We start from the raw sequence: 16,858 nt of genomic DNA on the forward strand, positions 1-16,858 counted from the left end.
TTGTCCAGTGCTCAGTTATCTTCAAATTATAGAGGCTTCTCCTTATGTTCACAGAGTGCCTCCTGTATTTCAATTTGTGCTCAATTTCGTATTGTCATTCACTGAGAAGAGCTTTCCTCCATCTTCTTGCATCATTCCTTTAGGTGACTATACACATTCAGATCCTCCTGACTGTTCTCTGTGCTGAACACATCCAGCTCTCTCAGCCTTTCCTTAAAGAAAGATGTTCCAGTCCCTTGAATCCTCTTACAGGCCCTGTGCTGGACTCTTTCCAACAGCTTCTTTTCCTTCATGTGCCTAGAAATGGTTGCTAGGATTAACTGCCCAATCATCTTCCCAGGGGTCAAGATGAGGCATGAATAGCATACACATCCTTTCAACCCTTTCTGAAGATAGGAGTGATATTTCCTTTCCTTCAGTCACGTCATAGAATCATAGAACGACTTAGGTTGGAAGAGATCTCAAAGATCACCTTGTTCCAACCCGCTATGCCATGGACAAGGTTGCCAAATGCTAGATCAAGTACTAGATCAGGTTGCTCCCATTCATCCTGGCCTTGAACACCTCCATGAACGGGGAATCCACAAGCTCGCCAGGCAACGTATTCCAGCACCTCACTACCCTGTCGGTGAATTCCCTCCCATCATCACTATCAGACCATGTAAAGATTTGATTTCCCTTCTCTTTATAATCTCCCTTTAAATATTGGAAGGCCACAATGAGGTCTCCCCAGAGCCAGAATCTTCTTCAGACTGACCCTCAGCCGTTCTTTGAAAGATGGTTGCTCCAGCCCTCTGATCATCCTCATGGCCCTCTTCTGGACACTCTTCAAAAGCTCCACATCTTTCCTGAGCTAGGATCATCCAGACCTGGATGCAGTACTCCAGATAGGGCTTCTCAAGAGCAGAGTACAGAGGGACAATCACCTCCCTTACCCTGCTGGCATCAGGCATTTTTCCATGATCGTTCAAATTTTATTGTGAACATCTTTACAGTGATACCTGCGAGCTCCCTCAGTGCTTTTGTATGTATACCATAAAGGCCCATGGACTTAAGAATGTCTGATTTGCTTAAGTATTCTCTATTCGATCTTTGCTCCAGACTTCCCTGTGTCTCTCTGTCGTTAGATTTCTGAAGTCAAAGATTTCCCTTCTATGTCTATTTTCCAGTTTTCTATTTTCCAGTCTTCTACTCATAACATGAAGCCAGATTTCTTCCTTCCTCACTTTCAGTTGAGTAGAAACAACAGAATTCTTCAGACCAGATTGAATTCTTAGTTATATTTGTGGCATTTTATTGCTTCTGTACACAGTCACTAACCCATGTGTTTCTACAAATGAAAGTTGTCTTGTTTTTGAACTCTACTCAGCAATTCTGTAGGTAATGAAAAAGGAAACAGCTGTAGATATCACCTTTTGAGAATTTTGAAAAATTAGTCAGTAGTCATCATATTTGAAGCAAATCCCTGACTGTGTTATCTCATAGGCAGAGTTAGCTCAGAGGTAATGTCAACAGTTGGCCTCTTTTAATTTTTCTTAATTCTAGGAAAAGATAAGTTGCATCAGTAAGAGTTAAATTAGATGGCCTGGGGGAATGTGTAGTTCTTTTTCTTCTGTAGACTCTTTCAATTTAACTAAGCTAGAAAGGCTGCCAGTAGGTACTTAAGCCAGGACTGCAAGTCACTGCTCAAGGCTTGTTAAGTTGCTGTTTACATCTAAGGAAAATGCTATAGAATTATAGCATTTAAGAAAAAACATTTTGGCCTGATTTTCAGCTAATGACTTGTGACTGCACTGCCTGTGTATGTGTGTGTGCATGCGTATCTCCACAAAAATCCATCTGTTTTTCTGTGTGTCTTCTGATAACTATTGAATGCATTTCAAAAACAACTCATTCCTGCAAGCATTTTTAAAACTTGGCAGATAAGAATATAAGCGAAATGTTCTGTACCCTGGCAAGGAAGAAGACTGAATTAAAAATTTACTCACTTAAAAATCAGTCAGAAACATTTGGGAATGAATGGTTGTATCTTTCTGGCTCTTGAAACTTTGCAGCAGCTTGGAAAGCACCATTAAATTTAAACCAAAAAGAAAAAGGAAAAGCACATGAGTTTGAAGACCTTTCCAAAGGCAAAATTTTCATTATGGGCATCAGAAATTTTAAGACCAACAGAGTATCTCTTTTGTACTGTTTTAATTTTATGATTTTATGAAGACAGTTAAAGTTTATATACCTACATTTGGTTCCATTTTTAAGTGACAGGCTTCTCCTTCAAGGCAAGAGAACACCTGTACATATTGGAGGATTGTAGATAGACCTGGTAGTTCCTCTAAATGAGCTACCAAGTGCTCACTTACAACTCTGCAAATTAATCTATTAGACCTCAAGAATCCATGTAGTATTTTAATGGAGATGCACATCTATAGTCTAGGTGATTTTTTCTTTTAGAATTTTCTTAATTATTTCAAAGGAAGAGTAGAACTTTTTTCATAACCTAACTGGTATTGACTAATTTACATACTAATCTTTAAATTAGTTGGGAGAACCTTCTCTTTAGAATGAACAAACTAGAGAAAAAGGTCTTTGGATTTTTTATCATGTTAATATGCACTAAAACCCTTTGTCCGTATTTCAGTTCATATGTATTTTTAACAAATACCAAAATGTATAAGTCCAAAACCGTTATTTCAAGAGTATGTACAGTGCATGCATAGATTTTGTATCATGTTCTAATGAGTTTGTGCAGTAGCCAGAACTCAAGGATTATTTGGTTTTGTAAAGCCTTTATAGCTTTGACTTGTTAGCTTTTTATTTAAATCTAAAAGGAAGAGGAAAATACTGCAGGCAAAAAAGGAAAGCCTTGTGGATATCACTCTTTTTACAGCTGTGATCATACTGCCAAGACAAAGAAGAGCTGCAGCGTTAACCTACTAACTCCATCATTTTCTTGTAGGTTGAAGAACACTTATTCCAAAATAAAAAATGAATACTTCTCTGACAGTTATTTAGATCATATTGCTGAGCTAAAAATGTAAAGCAAAGTCATCAGCTTGTATTGCTTTACTGAAAGAATAATTTTTCTTTACTATCCAAAGTTCTGAAAAGAACAGAGAAAAGAGATTAAATGTCTTTGTGATCTCACATTTTGAGAATAATAGTTGGTGGTGGGAATCACAACCAGAGAAATCTATATTCAAATCCACAGCAAGACGATACCTCCCACAAAACCTATTTGCCATTTTTTTTTGCAAGCCAATAACATAAATTGCTGAGTAAGAGCTTCTTCTCTTCAAATCCAGGAGATTACCATTGTTTTAAATGACAAGAAATAGTCTTACTCTAGGTGAAAAAGAAGCTCAGTTTGCTCCATTTTCTGCAAAAACTGTAGTGGTTTTTATATGAAAAGGGCTAGAGATTACTCCTGAAATTATTAGAACTTACCTGATGTAATCAGGCAAAGGAAGAGTCTTACACTGTCACTACAATCATGTATGTTTGTAGGCAGAAATAAATTCAAGAAAAAAAATTATTTTTGACAAAACAGATCTTATAGTATGACTGTCACAGGAAATTACTACTAACAAATACTAGAAAAAAAGTAGAATGCTAGAAAGTACTAGTAATAATTAGAGAGTTACTCTATATTCACAGAACTTCTGATTCAACAGCAACTGAATTCATTTTAAGTTTGCTTATGTATTGAATACTGAGAAAAAAAAAAAGAAGTTGAAGGTTGAAGTTCTGAGTCACACTTTACAAGTATTGTACTCTTATTCACAATGTAATATTTGCCATAAATAATTCCTAGTTGCTTTGTAATACTAATGATTTCTAAAAGTATGTATTAAACAATAAAATCATTAGGTTCATTTTCTAGTAATATAAAGAGGTACGCTATGAAAACAGCTTTTGGAAACTGTTTTCATAGTGGAAATTTTTACTGTGTCAAAAATTTTCTTAATATACAGATAAGGAACAAACTGTTCTTAATAAAAATAACTGATTTTGAATTCTGAACAGCTTGTACATCGTTATTTCTTAAATAAACTTGTGTCATTAAAAACACCACGGTAAGGATACGTGTTAGGATTGGGTAAAGTACTGTCTTTTCTACTTGTTTTGTAACACTAAGTTGTGTATTTGTGGAATAAGAGCAGTCATGTTGTAAGTGCATAATGCAGCCAGTTTTCCATCAGAGCATATTCATAAAGCAACAGATCTGTGTTTTAAGATAAATTTGAATGGCATTGCAGCAACTTTATATGATTCAAATCCCCAAACCTTTGATTTTGGGTAGTGTTTACATTCTGCATTTCTTAGTGTGTATTTTTTGAGAGAGATGATGATTTGTCTAGCAATTGCCTTTCTCTTTATGCTGTGAACTCAGTAGCTTGGAAGAGATACTATAATATATTTGTTCTAAAATCTAATTCATTGTCCTCTACTATGATTTTAACTTTAAATAAATTGTTTTCAAGCTTAAATAATTCTATTAAGGAACAGAAACATCACAGTTCAAATGAAATTGGGGGGACTTAAGACTTTTTATCTATTTTCATTACATTTTCTTAAAATGCACTTTTTTAAAATAGGTGCGGATGTAAGCAATGTTATTGTTAACACTACTCAAAATTTTCCACGTTTCAATTTCTTTTGAAATCTGTCTTGAAACAGTAGCCTTACACTAATTCTGTTCACTATCCATATAATTACTGTGTCACTGTACCTAAAAGTTAAAAAAAAAAAAAAAATCCATTCAAGGAGATTGAAATGCTTAAACATACACTGCATGGTATAAATTTGACTACATCATCTGACAGAAAATGAGCTTTCAATATAATTGTTAGTAGAAAATATATGTGCTATATATATAGATACAAACTTCATATATTACATTGGATTGCATCCAGACGTACTGTAAAGACTTGAATATCCAAGAAGTTGAATATTTTGAAAAGCCTCTTTGTTCTGATCACACCCTAGTATTAAAGTCAAAATCTAAGTAATTATACAGCTGCTCTTGGTAATTGTGTTGGTGTTCCCTATTTTGGGTGGACTTATGTCTGTGTTATTAAGATGATCTTTTGACAATGATCTGTTCTGGATTTCTCCAGTAATTCAGAAACAGGATAAACTTTTTTTGGCAAGAAGAAACAGCTCACTAAGTTTGTGTTTTCTCTATGTTCAGGCATGATGGGAACCTTCTTCTGTATGTAATAATTTGTTTTTTCTACAGTTTCTTCTGTCATCCTAGTCTACTATTTGTTAATGCTGCAAATATCCAGTATTTCCAATTGGTGTTGCATTGTAGTTTCCTGACTTCCATGTACCTCCAATGCGAAAAACACATGAAAGCTACTATTTAGGTTGAGCGTGGTTGAATAATTTTCTATCTTTTGAGGGAAAACTCAAGAGAGTTGATCACATGCTTTAGGTTGAATGCTTAAATGAGTTGCTTTAAAGTTAGACCAAAGAGCTTACCACTTTATCAACTGTGAAGAGCCACATGTTGCTGCTGCTAAGGAACATCTTTTTTTTTTTTGTGGTTTGAGAACTGAGAAATGTATCCAGATTTGTCCATTCTACAGCTCCAAAGCACCTTAGTAGTTACAATTTCATACACATTTTAATCATATTTTAATGCTTTTAGTATGGTGATGTTTTTCAAGTGATTGTATTTGGCAGTGTTACTGGTGAATTAATTCTTTTTTCTTCTTCTTTTCTTTCCCACTGTCACTGTTTTCTTTCCTTATGATCCCTTATTTTTAATGTTTTATCTAATTTTTCACTTTTTATTTTCAATATATTTCTCTTTCGCACCCCTTATTTTCTCTAACACTTCCTATCCACACAGATAGATGCTGTGAAGCTACTAGACGTGAAAATGGAGGCCAGTCCCTGCAGCTGAATGCTGCTGGTTTCTCTTTCATTGTAGTCATAAGTTTCTGGTGCATGTTGTGAAGCTGGTGATGAGGCAAGCAATACGTATTTTTCCTCTCCCTCTTAATATTTAGAGAAAATTAACACAAACCTGTAAAGACATAAATAAATGTACTTTTCTATAGCTCTTCTAAAATTTCTAATCCAAGATAAGACCCCGAATAGTGTAATTTCTTCAGTCTATGCATGTAAAATTCTTCATCCAGTTTTTTGTAAACTTGTAAATGTTGAAACAAATTCAACAGATTATGCGTGGATGTTCTGTCTGACAGAAATTGGAGAATGTGATCTATTCAGTTTCATTTGATTGATTTGAGTCAATGCTGTTTTCTAAACTGTGTTTTGGTTATAAGAAATCTTTGCCTAGACTTTTATCTCAGTAATACAGTTTTCTGGATATGACATGAACTGAGCTTCTTTGAGAGCATTTTGATTCTCTGTTAATCGCTTTTAGTGTTGTGCTTATACTTAATAGTTCCTTCCATGATGTAGTTAAAACTTTGTGCTTAATATAGACATTTTTTGTACTTTCCACTGGATTTTAAAAATCGTTTATTCACTGATTTGTAGTCTACAAGTTGCTTTAGTTCACAGAATTTAATTTCCTATAATTTCAGTGTACCTCTCTGCAGCCTTGCTTCAGCACAGAAAATACATTGCTGTCTTCCATACTCAGTTCTGAAACTGGAACAGTGCCACATTCAAATTCATGGCATTTGTTGGTCTTGAAATTCCAGTGAGCTTAATCTTGACCTTCAGTACAGAATAGGTAGAAGCCTTTTCCCTGTTTCATATGTAAAACATATGTTCTGTGTAACATAGAACATAGGAGCATGGAACAAAGAATACAAAGCCTCAGATTTTTTTCTAAATTGATTTAGTAAGTATGTATGCAAAAGTTGGACTGCATATATCTGATATTAGAATCTACGTAGTTGACTTTTTTAGGGTACTTGGCTTCAAATCATTACTGAGTGTAGCAAACTATACATTTACAGTATATGGTGTTTTTTCTTCGGGGGTTATAACCATTAGCTTGTAACTTTGAAAGTATTTGGTCAAATTTAAGTTCATATATCTTCACCAGTGTAAAGGATATTCTTATTTCTTAGAAACAGTGATTATTGTCAGTTTTGCTAGTTCTTGGTTGTTCTCTGAAGTCATTAATACAACATTAATAGACCCTCTTTCCATCATAAAAATAAACAAAAAATCATTTTAGAAAACCAATTTATGTCATAAATTGACATAAGATGTCCTCGTAAGTGACATGTCCTCAGAATGCATACGTGTAAATCTGAAGACTAATTTATTGTATTCACAAAAAGGCTTATATATGTATATATGTATATAAATCTGCATATTTAATGCAATGATGTTATAGCTGGAATTCAAGCAAATGTAATTTTTGGCCTTCATACAATCTTCAGAAGAACTTTCACCCCATTACGTAGGGCCAGTGTTTCATTCACAAACATTGCCTATGTACTTTATCACTTTAACCCAATGCCTTTTCACTAATTTGAACTGAATTGCATTGAGATGTGCTTGGCATAACATGGCAGGGAATAAGATATCTGTTCAAATTTTGTAAGAGTGCAAGCTGTTGGTTCCCAGTCAAAATTAGTTGAGTGAAATTCTGTTTTGACATCAATAATATGAATGTATATGTTGACTTTTTTACTTAGTTTTATTTTTATAAAACTTTTTTTTTATTCTTATAAAACTTATTTATTTCATGCTTATAGTCCCTAGAGACAATGCTGATTGAAGAACAGGAATCTTAACACCAACTTTTTTTATTTTATTTTATTTTATGAAAACTTCTTTGTTTAACTATGGTTTGAGCCATTAGCTGCACTTAACAGTTACAAAAAACTTCCAAATGCAAAAATATATTTTCAGTTGATTATAACTGCGATAAGTGCTATTGCGTACGCTAAATAGTTTTAGAGAGGAATTGTCTCAGGAACTTTTGCAAGAAGCTTTGTTTTTTTCTAACCATTTATAAAATCTGTAGTATAGAAAATTTTTGTCATCATGTTATTATCAGAGAAAAAAAAAAAAAAAAAACAGGCAAAACTGGCAACAGAAAAACATCCTGAAAGTACATCTGTACTTAGAATCAGAGAGCTGACATTTAGCAGATATGTAGAAATTAGACGCTGCTTACATTCCAAAGGAAAAAAAAAAAAAAAATCCCCGCTGAAGTCTGGCCTCATTATAAATCTCTGAAAATCTCAGTCCAAACTGATCAAGAGAGAACTGTTTGATCTCCACTGGGTGTGCCTCAGCACAAGCTCATCATAATCTGCTGCAAGGAGCTCTTTCTCAGTTTGCAGAAGCACAGTGGTACAGACACTGTGGCTCCTTGTAAAACCAGGGCAGCAGCAAAGCCTTTCAAGAGGCTGTTCTTTTCATTGTAAGGTAGGCAACAGATGATTTAAGGAAAATAGCTTTCCTTTGCAGACACAATAGAGCACTCGCTAATGCAGTGCTGAATAACAAAGAAAACCAAAATACGGCTACCATCAAAACTAGTCAGTACCTGTCACTGGGTAACTAGAATGTCTAGAATAAATCTTAGATGATCTCTTAAAAGGAAAAGTAAAACATTCTCATTAAGGTTGCACAGTCAACACTCAACCCAATTATAATTTTGCCTTATTTTGCAATATTTTCCTAATCTAAAACCTTTATGCTCTGCTACTGACTTTTATTATGTATACAAAAGATGTTATAAACCTTTCTCTGTTCTTGGTAAACATTTGAAATGTTCTTCACTGGTTAAAAATTTACCATTCTGCCATTTCACGCAGGAATACAAAATGGCAAGATAGGAATTAGGGCACAGAGAATGATGAGCTCTGCACTCTCCAAGCATAATTATGAAAGGGCTAATTAAATGCTGTGAAAAATTTTAGAAGCTGCATGTACACTGTGACTGAAAAGTTTTCTCTTATATTCAGCGTACCAGTGCCAGTGGGATAAAGAGACAGTTTTCATTTTTCTAACTGATAGTAGATTTATCTTAATAATACATAATTTTTTGTAAAATGATAGAAAATTTTGGTCTGCTGCAATTTATGCTCTTCTGCTTTATGCATTTTGAAATTATCAGGCATTGTGAATATTTAATTTTCTTTTGGCTCTACCCTTCCCAACCGAGTCCAAAGAGTATGAATTAAGTCAATTATTATAGGGACTTTGTTACAGGAGAGCCAGGCCAGTCTAAGCAATGTCTCTAAACTACTGTTAAGAGACGGAAGAAAAAGAGGATAATATCCTTGGGTTGTTCATCTGTCTCCTGATATTAATAATTAACACAGTTTTGTTTGAATTTCATTTCAAAAAATCGTAATTCATTCTTTGAAAACGATGAGAACAAGATTATTTTGCAGTATTTTATACATTCTGTAGGAAGACACTGGAGATTTTAAAATCTTGTCTTCCTACAGACAAGAATAAGGAAAAGTGGAAAGAGACATTTGCAAATTAAAATATAATTGGTAGGTAAAGACTGAATAGCTTTTAAATTGTAGTTTAGACTGTATTAAAATGATAAATATGTCTTCACAAATTGAATGTGATATTCTGCTGTCATTAGTACTTTAATGTTAGATTAGTAAATTTGTTCCTTTAAATATAGTAATTGTGAAGGAGATTTTAGATCTCATGATTGACAATGTAAAGTATTCCCATTTTTCAACATTGTCACATATTTTGAAATGCTAATATTCAACTGTCTGCAGGACTGAAGCGCTGAAATGTTCTGCACTGAACTTACAGCCTTAAATTTAAATTGATGGTGCAGAAAAGTAAAGAAGGATAATGATTATTCTTTAATATCTCTAAAGAACAGTATTTTTAAAATCTTTTTGTGTACAACTTTTTGAGTCTAAGGCTGTTTTCTTTCCTAATCAGATTTTAGTTGTCTTCTTGCTTCCTGAGTTTGACAAGTTATAAAATAGTTTGATTTACCTAGCAGAACTTCAGATATGATCCTTTATTTTTTACAGTAGGGTTATTAGAAGATAAATTACTGTGTCTAGATAAATAGGAAAACACTGCCCATAAAAACACATACTTCCCACATAATCCATACATTTATCAGGAATAAAGTATGTCTGTCCATATGATTTCACAGGATATACAAAGCATACCATCACTAAAGAACAAACTAACATTCCATTTAATGTTGTGATGGAAGTGCAGAGCCAAACAGTAATGTGAAAAGTATGTTCATGGAAAAATAGTTAGAATGAAGACAAATACACTGGTTTAATTAAAGATGTAAAAGTATGATCAATATTCAGTTAGATACATGGGCCTTAGTTAATTAGTTATAACATGGAAGCTTCTGGCACTAAATTCTATAGCTCCACTCAAATCTATATATAAATGTAAGATGAATGGATTAAGATTTCAAAAGAATTTTTATTAAAAAGATAACAGTGATGCATTTACAATTTGTGACTGGACTAATAGTCTCCAGTCTTCTATCTATTGTTCATTATGTTGATGATTACCACTGTTCATTTCTTCAGAATTTTTAGGGAAAAGGGGAAAAACAAAGTTGTTGAACAGACAAATGTAGCTTCTAAAGTCTGTAACAGCATCACTGAAATCTGTGCTACATCCAGGGCTCTGTTGAGCTTCTCACGTTTTTCTTCATCCATCTCATTTCTCCAGGCATATAAGGAATCTTCAGCTTTCCTTTGCTACGCACATAGTGGATGTAAAGTGTAAGTGATGGAACTTACAGAGAAAAGTCTGTTTGTTCTAATGCCAGTGGCAATCTAATATAGTCAACGATGTCAAATAGCAAACATAGAAAATCTGACAACTTTCCAGTTGAGAAACAGTACCTGTATGGAAGATGTATGTTTGAAAGATATGTTACTTAGAAGTGGTTAACAGGCACTAGGTCAAGCAGCTGAGGTAGGAATACCCATTTTTTTCATTTTGTATATAAACTGACTGAAGTTCTCAGAAAAAGTTGTAATCACACTTGTCTTTGTAATTACATTACTAAGTATGATACTGTTATTAAAGGTTCTGAATATTTATTATTTCATACCCGACATTTTGTAGAGGCAACTCCTAGTAAAAACGTCATTTTCATATAATTTTAATAACGATAAATTTTAAGGGAGCTGTAATACAAGCAAAATAAATCTACTGAATGAATGCTTCCAAAAGAATTGCATTTAAAAATGCATACAGCATACCCCAAACTACTTCTCTGAAACATATTGCAAGCAGCGCTGTTTCTCTAAGTTTATTGTTTCAAAATCAACATAAAAGGCAGTTAGAAAAATCTAGATTTAAAATAGTTTAATTTGTACAGTGATTACATGGTTTCAGTTCATCACATTCGTGTTTCACTGCCACTTTGTTCACTGGTTTCTTTCATGCATGCAATGTCGCTGTCATCTCTCTGCTTTGTCCCTGAAGAATGTCTGAATAGTGTCAATGTAATGTCCTTCAGCATATTTCCAGCACAGTGTCAAGAAATGTATGTAACTTTCTGTGTCTTTCATCTGTTGTTCAAAGTTCACATTTTGTGCAGTTCTGTCTTCATTTTTTTTTTGTAATAAACAAAAATGACTTAAACCATTTCTATCTGTATTTTCTTTATTACTTTAAATACTATTTTCCTTGAATTATCTATGTTTTAACTGGAGAGATTTTTTTGTATTGTGTCAATATTTACATTTTCACAGTAAACCTCAGTGTTTTATCTAATAGCAAATAGATCTTTTGAAAAAAATAAAAATCATTAAATTAAAATTCCCTGATTTTTGGTTTGGCTCATGCTAGATTGCTGCCATGATAGTCAACTAACAGAGCAAATTTGTGAAATATATGTATAAGTATACTGTCAGAGCATTTGAAGCACAGCAATTTAATCTGTCTTCTTGAAAGAACTGTATCTCAAAAGGCAAGTGTTTTATGCTCGGAGAAATTGTAGTGGTGCACAGCACTTCCATGCTGTGTCAAACTGCTGACATTTGCAGTTGTATCAGTGTAACTATTTCAAATGAAAACATGCATCGTATACTGCCAACTCGCATAATACTAAACTTATATTTTTATAGCTAATGCTATACAATAATTATGCACTTAAAATATTATTCCAAGTAATACTTCCAAGCTCAAAACTGCTGTGTTTGCATATACGTCTGTAATGAACTAAAAGAAAGTGCTGCCAGGCCTGAAATATTTTATCATTTCAAATACAGACCCAACACAGTTTGTCTCTTAGAGACCTCCTGACTATATTTCTCTGGTTACAGTTGTCATCCACCAAGAAGATGCAAAAGTCTCTCAGGTCTCTGTGGTATATGCACATAATTTCGAATCCTTCCAATTCCAATTAGCACAATAAAAATAATTTCATCTTTTATGTACTGACAGTACCCAGAACACCCATAATTGTATGTTTTCAATACACACGTCAATCTTAATTAATCTTTACAGATTTTTAGAAGTTCCTTTAAGAAATGTTCAGTAAATCTGTTGTCAGTTTGGATTGAGGAAACTGGGGCACAGTTATTTCTTCAATGCCCTTTAATATCCTGAGCATGGAGCTGATGCCACAATCTCCACAAACTCAATGTCTTTGCACAGCTATTCACCACTCACTGTACCGGAAGGAAGACCAGGCTGTTTGTCCTCATTTTTAGGTGTTTTTTTTTGAAAGCAAAAAGTGATGCTTTCTCATACATGTGAAGTTCTGGGGCTTTCCTTTCATTCCTTGTCTTTTTTTGCCTTGAAAAAACTGGGGAAAATGTATTGATTGGCTGGCTGAAGTGTGAAACAGATTGCCCTGGAAATGTATTTCTTCTCTTGACCTTGTCTGGCTGCTGCTGCTGCTATAGGAAAAGTGGGGATTTCATTCCTGTTTCCTCAAGGGCTGCCCAAGGAAGTAACCAATAGCAAAAAAAAAAAAAAAAAGCTGTGATTTAGTATAGTTGCAGAGCAAATATGCAACAAAAAGAGCTGTAGCTTATAACTCTTAGGTGTGCTAGAGATGCTTCTGAAGCTGCTTGAAGATCGATTGATGATACTAGGAGTAATTTTTAAAACTCTGCTTAAAAAATGTAATTGACAGCTCCAAAGAATAACTTCAGTTCCAAACCTAGAACTTTTTCTACTTAACATGGCTTTATTTCCCTTCCTTTCATATCCCTAATCAGACACAGACAAGACATCCTCGACAGGAACATTCAAGCTGTAATTTATACTACAACGCTTGTTTTATTTAGCTTTTTCAATTGCATCTCATTTAAGACACTTTTGTATGAAAAAAAAAAAAGAAAAAAAAAAGCCATTAGAGTAATTGAGAATTTGAGTACTATTCAGTACCCAGAAAGAGCCATAAAAGAAATTTTCATCTGAAATGAAAAAAAGTAATTTCAGAAAACTTGTTGGCTAGAAGATATCCGTGTAGTAAAGACTCTTTCACTTGAAGGAGTATCAGGAAAGGATAACATTTCTGATAAGTAGAATTTTAGAAATGCTTCTTTGAGTAGCTCACATCTCTCAAGTCAGTAATGTTTCTGGCACAGCAGACTGCCTTGACTGTGTGTGCATCTTGTGCAGTCAGTTTAAAGCTTTGTAACTCCACTGTGAGCAGGCTTGGCGATGAGCCAACTGGTTGGTATCTTCAGTGAAGATACATAATTTATGGCCACGAGAGTTGGAGCGATCCTTCACTCTTGCTAGTCAGTTACATCAGGATCAATAATAATGTCCCCTTGTTTTCCACAGCTGTGTGTGTGTCAGGCGTGTCTGTCAGTGCTTATTAGTGCTGTACAGAGCACATATCCTTGTGTGGTTGTACACTGCCCTGCAGCAGTATCTGTCGTAGGAGAAGTTGAAGGAAAAATCACTACAGAAAAAAATGCATTGAGACTTGCTGTTTGATACTCCATAATTGTTGATTATGGAGTTATCATCTTTTTGTATTAAAGAATGAGATAGAAAAGAATCCTAATGACTGGAGTGGTCTCTTTTGCATCATACATTATCCCAGTAAATGTTCGCACAGCATCATAACAATTGTTTAAAAGTTGATACTGCAACTGTGTTGTATTTTTTATTTCTTCTGGAGGTAGATATGTAGCTGCTGGACACTTACTGACTCAACAGACAAGTTTTATTGCTGTAAATCACTGAGATCAGCACACGCAGCTTCAGCTCTGTCAGACAAATTATCGGAGCTTGTTTGGGCAGGAGAGTGGATTACTGGTTGGTTTCTCCTTTTTGTTTCAGTAAACCATAGGACTGCTCAGTAGTGGTTAGCTCTTGCACAAAGCTTAAGCGTTGTCTTTAGTCATCAAACTATTTTCTTGAGGGCTTTGCTACCAAAGCTCAGTACATTTGCTCTCATGTACTACCCAGGATACAATTCACTCTGTGAGTGAATGTGCTTATGTGTTACTTGGGAGATTCGCTGGGTGTCACAGAGTCTTTGCGTCCTGATCATCCTCTCCAAAGGAATCACAGCACACATCACTCCTTTCACATATATCCAGGAGAACACTTTGACAGACAGCAAGCAAAGTGCTACTCTTGAAGTGTATCAATTTCCAGTACAAAAAAATGCGAGGAAGCATTATATATTATTATATCATTTATAAAAGAGTAATGAGTCCTTTTCAGATGCTATAAATTGAATTTTTTTTTTTTTTTTTTTTTTTTTTTTTTGTACAAATTCCAGTGTACATATGTATCCCCAGAGGAAAGAAGGAAGCATTTCAAAATATTAGAAAACAAATTAATAATTTCATTGATTAAAAGTAAAAACTGGCTTTTGTGTATTTTGTCATACACCGTCTTCAAGACACATTGTAGCGTATTTGCATACATTTTTATATCTGGACTGGACCTGTATTTCAGATCCATGTTGTCTGGAATTTTGTAACATTTCTGATAAATTCTTTCATTGCTGCTGTTATTTTTGGCATGATGTACGTGCTGTTTAGCTGTAGAAAAGAAAACTTGTACAGCTGTTAGACTTTTTGGTACAATGTTTGTTTGAGTGCCAATCAACAGATACTGACTTCTGAAATACGTTATTTTTTTAGAGGTTTTGAATAAGTGTCTGAATTTTAGAAGCTTTTGATTCCAAGAAATGTTCCAGATCTGATAAAAATTAAAGACAACATTCATAGTGCAGAAATAGCTATCGTGGATGGACAACCTATGTCTTGGCAAGCTTAGGGCAGTTCAAGAGGATGACAAGCCGGATCAAGGTTTTTTCCTCCCACTACCCAGTGCAGCACTTCAGGTTCCTCCTCTAGTTTATGATTTTTGACTGCTGCAGCTGAAAAGAAGTTCCAACTTTAGCTTCAAACCTGTCTGAAAGAAAGGATGATGGTTCAAGTATAATACCCCATAATGCACACACATGGACACCCATTCAAATGTATCTGTCAGATACTACCCTGTGAGCTTACTGAAGTATTTTATATAATTGCTTTTTCTTTTCCTTAAAAATGTAAATGGCCATAAAAGTTAAGGACTAAGTGGAATCATCTCTTTTCTTTAATTATGTGTCCACCGCTAATGAGGAGAAGGGAATAAAGGAACAAAAAGGCATTCCATTAAATCTTTTTCAACAAAACTTAGAATCGCTGAATGACTGAAAATGTGAGGAACCTCTGGAGAGGTCCTCCTCTTGTCTAACTCTCATGTTCAAACAGGATATTTCATACTTCACTGGCAATTATTTTATTTATTATTTATTATTTATTTATTATTGCACAAGCAGTTCAACATATACGTTGTGATTCCATAGAAGTACAGAAAACTTCTGTCATGTCAAAGGATCTATGTAACATGAGGGTGAGTATATGAATGTTGTGTATGAAGTTCCAGTCTTTTTGTGCAGAAGCAATAACTTTAGTTTTCTGTATATGAAGTGTACCATGCTCGTATAGTCTGTAGACATTTTGGTGATTATTCTCACTTCAAGACCTGCTTCCACTTAATGTATCTGATCTAAACCCCCAAAAAGAATTCACTCCGAATTTGAATCTGTTTGCCCATAAAATTTGCCTTTCCAGTTATTTCTCTTCATGGGGAAATTCTGCTCCACTTGCCAAAGTTCTTCATTGGTATTTCCTGTTATTTAGATGACTATTTAAAAAAAAGTTCATTTATGTTTTTGAAAATTAAAAGTACATTTTATAGAATAAAGGAGACCTTGAAAATTGCCAGTAGTTTCCATGGCATTTATAGAAACTTCCTTCATTTTTTTTGTACATTTCTAAAAAGTTTGTATTTCTGTAAGTATTCATTGATAAATTTGAGGGAGAAGAGAGTGAAGTGGCTCTGCTTAAAGTTGGCATTTTTCTTCATTATCATGACAAGGTATATTGTATTATTTATGCCACATTTTATATAATAAAAATCACATTGTCTTGAATCTAGCATTATTTTAATGAAGGTTAATGAAATCTCCTCCAGAACTTTGAACTTAAAATTTTTTTTTTCAATGTTTTAAAATGTTTTTTTTCAATCATTATTTATAGTCCTGTTAGACTTCTCGGACAAGAAGACAATAAACCTTTCAAAACAAACAAAAAAAAAGATCATCTTCACTCACATAGCATTGAATTTGTATGGTTTAAAATAAGTGTATTTTCAACTAGAAGAAGAATGTGCCTAATATACAAATACATTTTTGTGCTATGGCACAAAATGGAACTGGTATTTTGACTCCATTTGGACGTCAAAGCCCACCCAGCCCAACCCCTGCCAAGGGCAGGGCTGCCCCCACCAGCTCAGCTGCCCAGGACCCCATCCAACCTGGCCTTGAGTGCCACCAGGGGAAATGGGGCATCACAGCTTCTCCGGGCAGCTGTGCCAGCGCCTCACTGCTCTCTGAGTCAAAAATCTATTATCT

General features: G+C 34.3%; 1 protein-coding gene across 2 annotated transcripts in view; it reads left to right on the plus strand.

Annotated features, from left to right (window-relative positions):
- Nucleotides 1–16,858, plus strand: part of NCAM2 (neural cell adhesion molecule 2) — a 242,641-nt gene that overhangs the window by 219,674 nt on the left and 6,109 nt on the right. Inside the window, exon 16 of one of the 2 annotated variants that reach the window (XM_052666932.1) lies at nt 5,855–7,284. The exons of the other annotated variant lie outside the window; for it this stretch is intronic. Within the exon in view, the coding sequence (XP_052522892.1) occupies nt 5,855–5,961 (107 nt within the window). The 3' untranslated portion in view covers nt 5,962–7,284. Of the gene's footprint in view, nt 1–5,854; nt 7,285–16,858 lie in introns of those variants that run through there. 2 annotated transcript variants of the gene reach the window in all.

The sequence above is a fragment of the Tympanuchus pallidicinctus genome, unplaced genomic scaffold (assembly GCF_026119805.1).
Source record: "Tympanuchus pallidicinctus isolate F22 unplaced genomic scaffold, pur_lepc_1.0 scaffold10, whole genome shotgun sequence".
In the NCBI taxonomy this organism is placed as follows: Eukaryota; Metazoa; Chordata; class Aves; order Galliformes; family Phasianidae; genus Tympanuchus; species Tympanuchus pallidicinctus.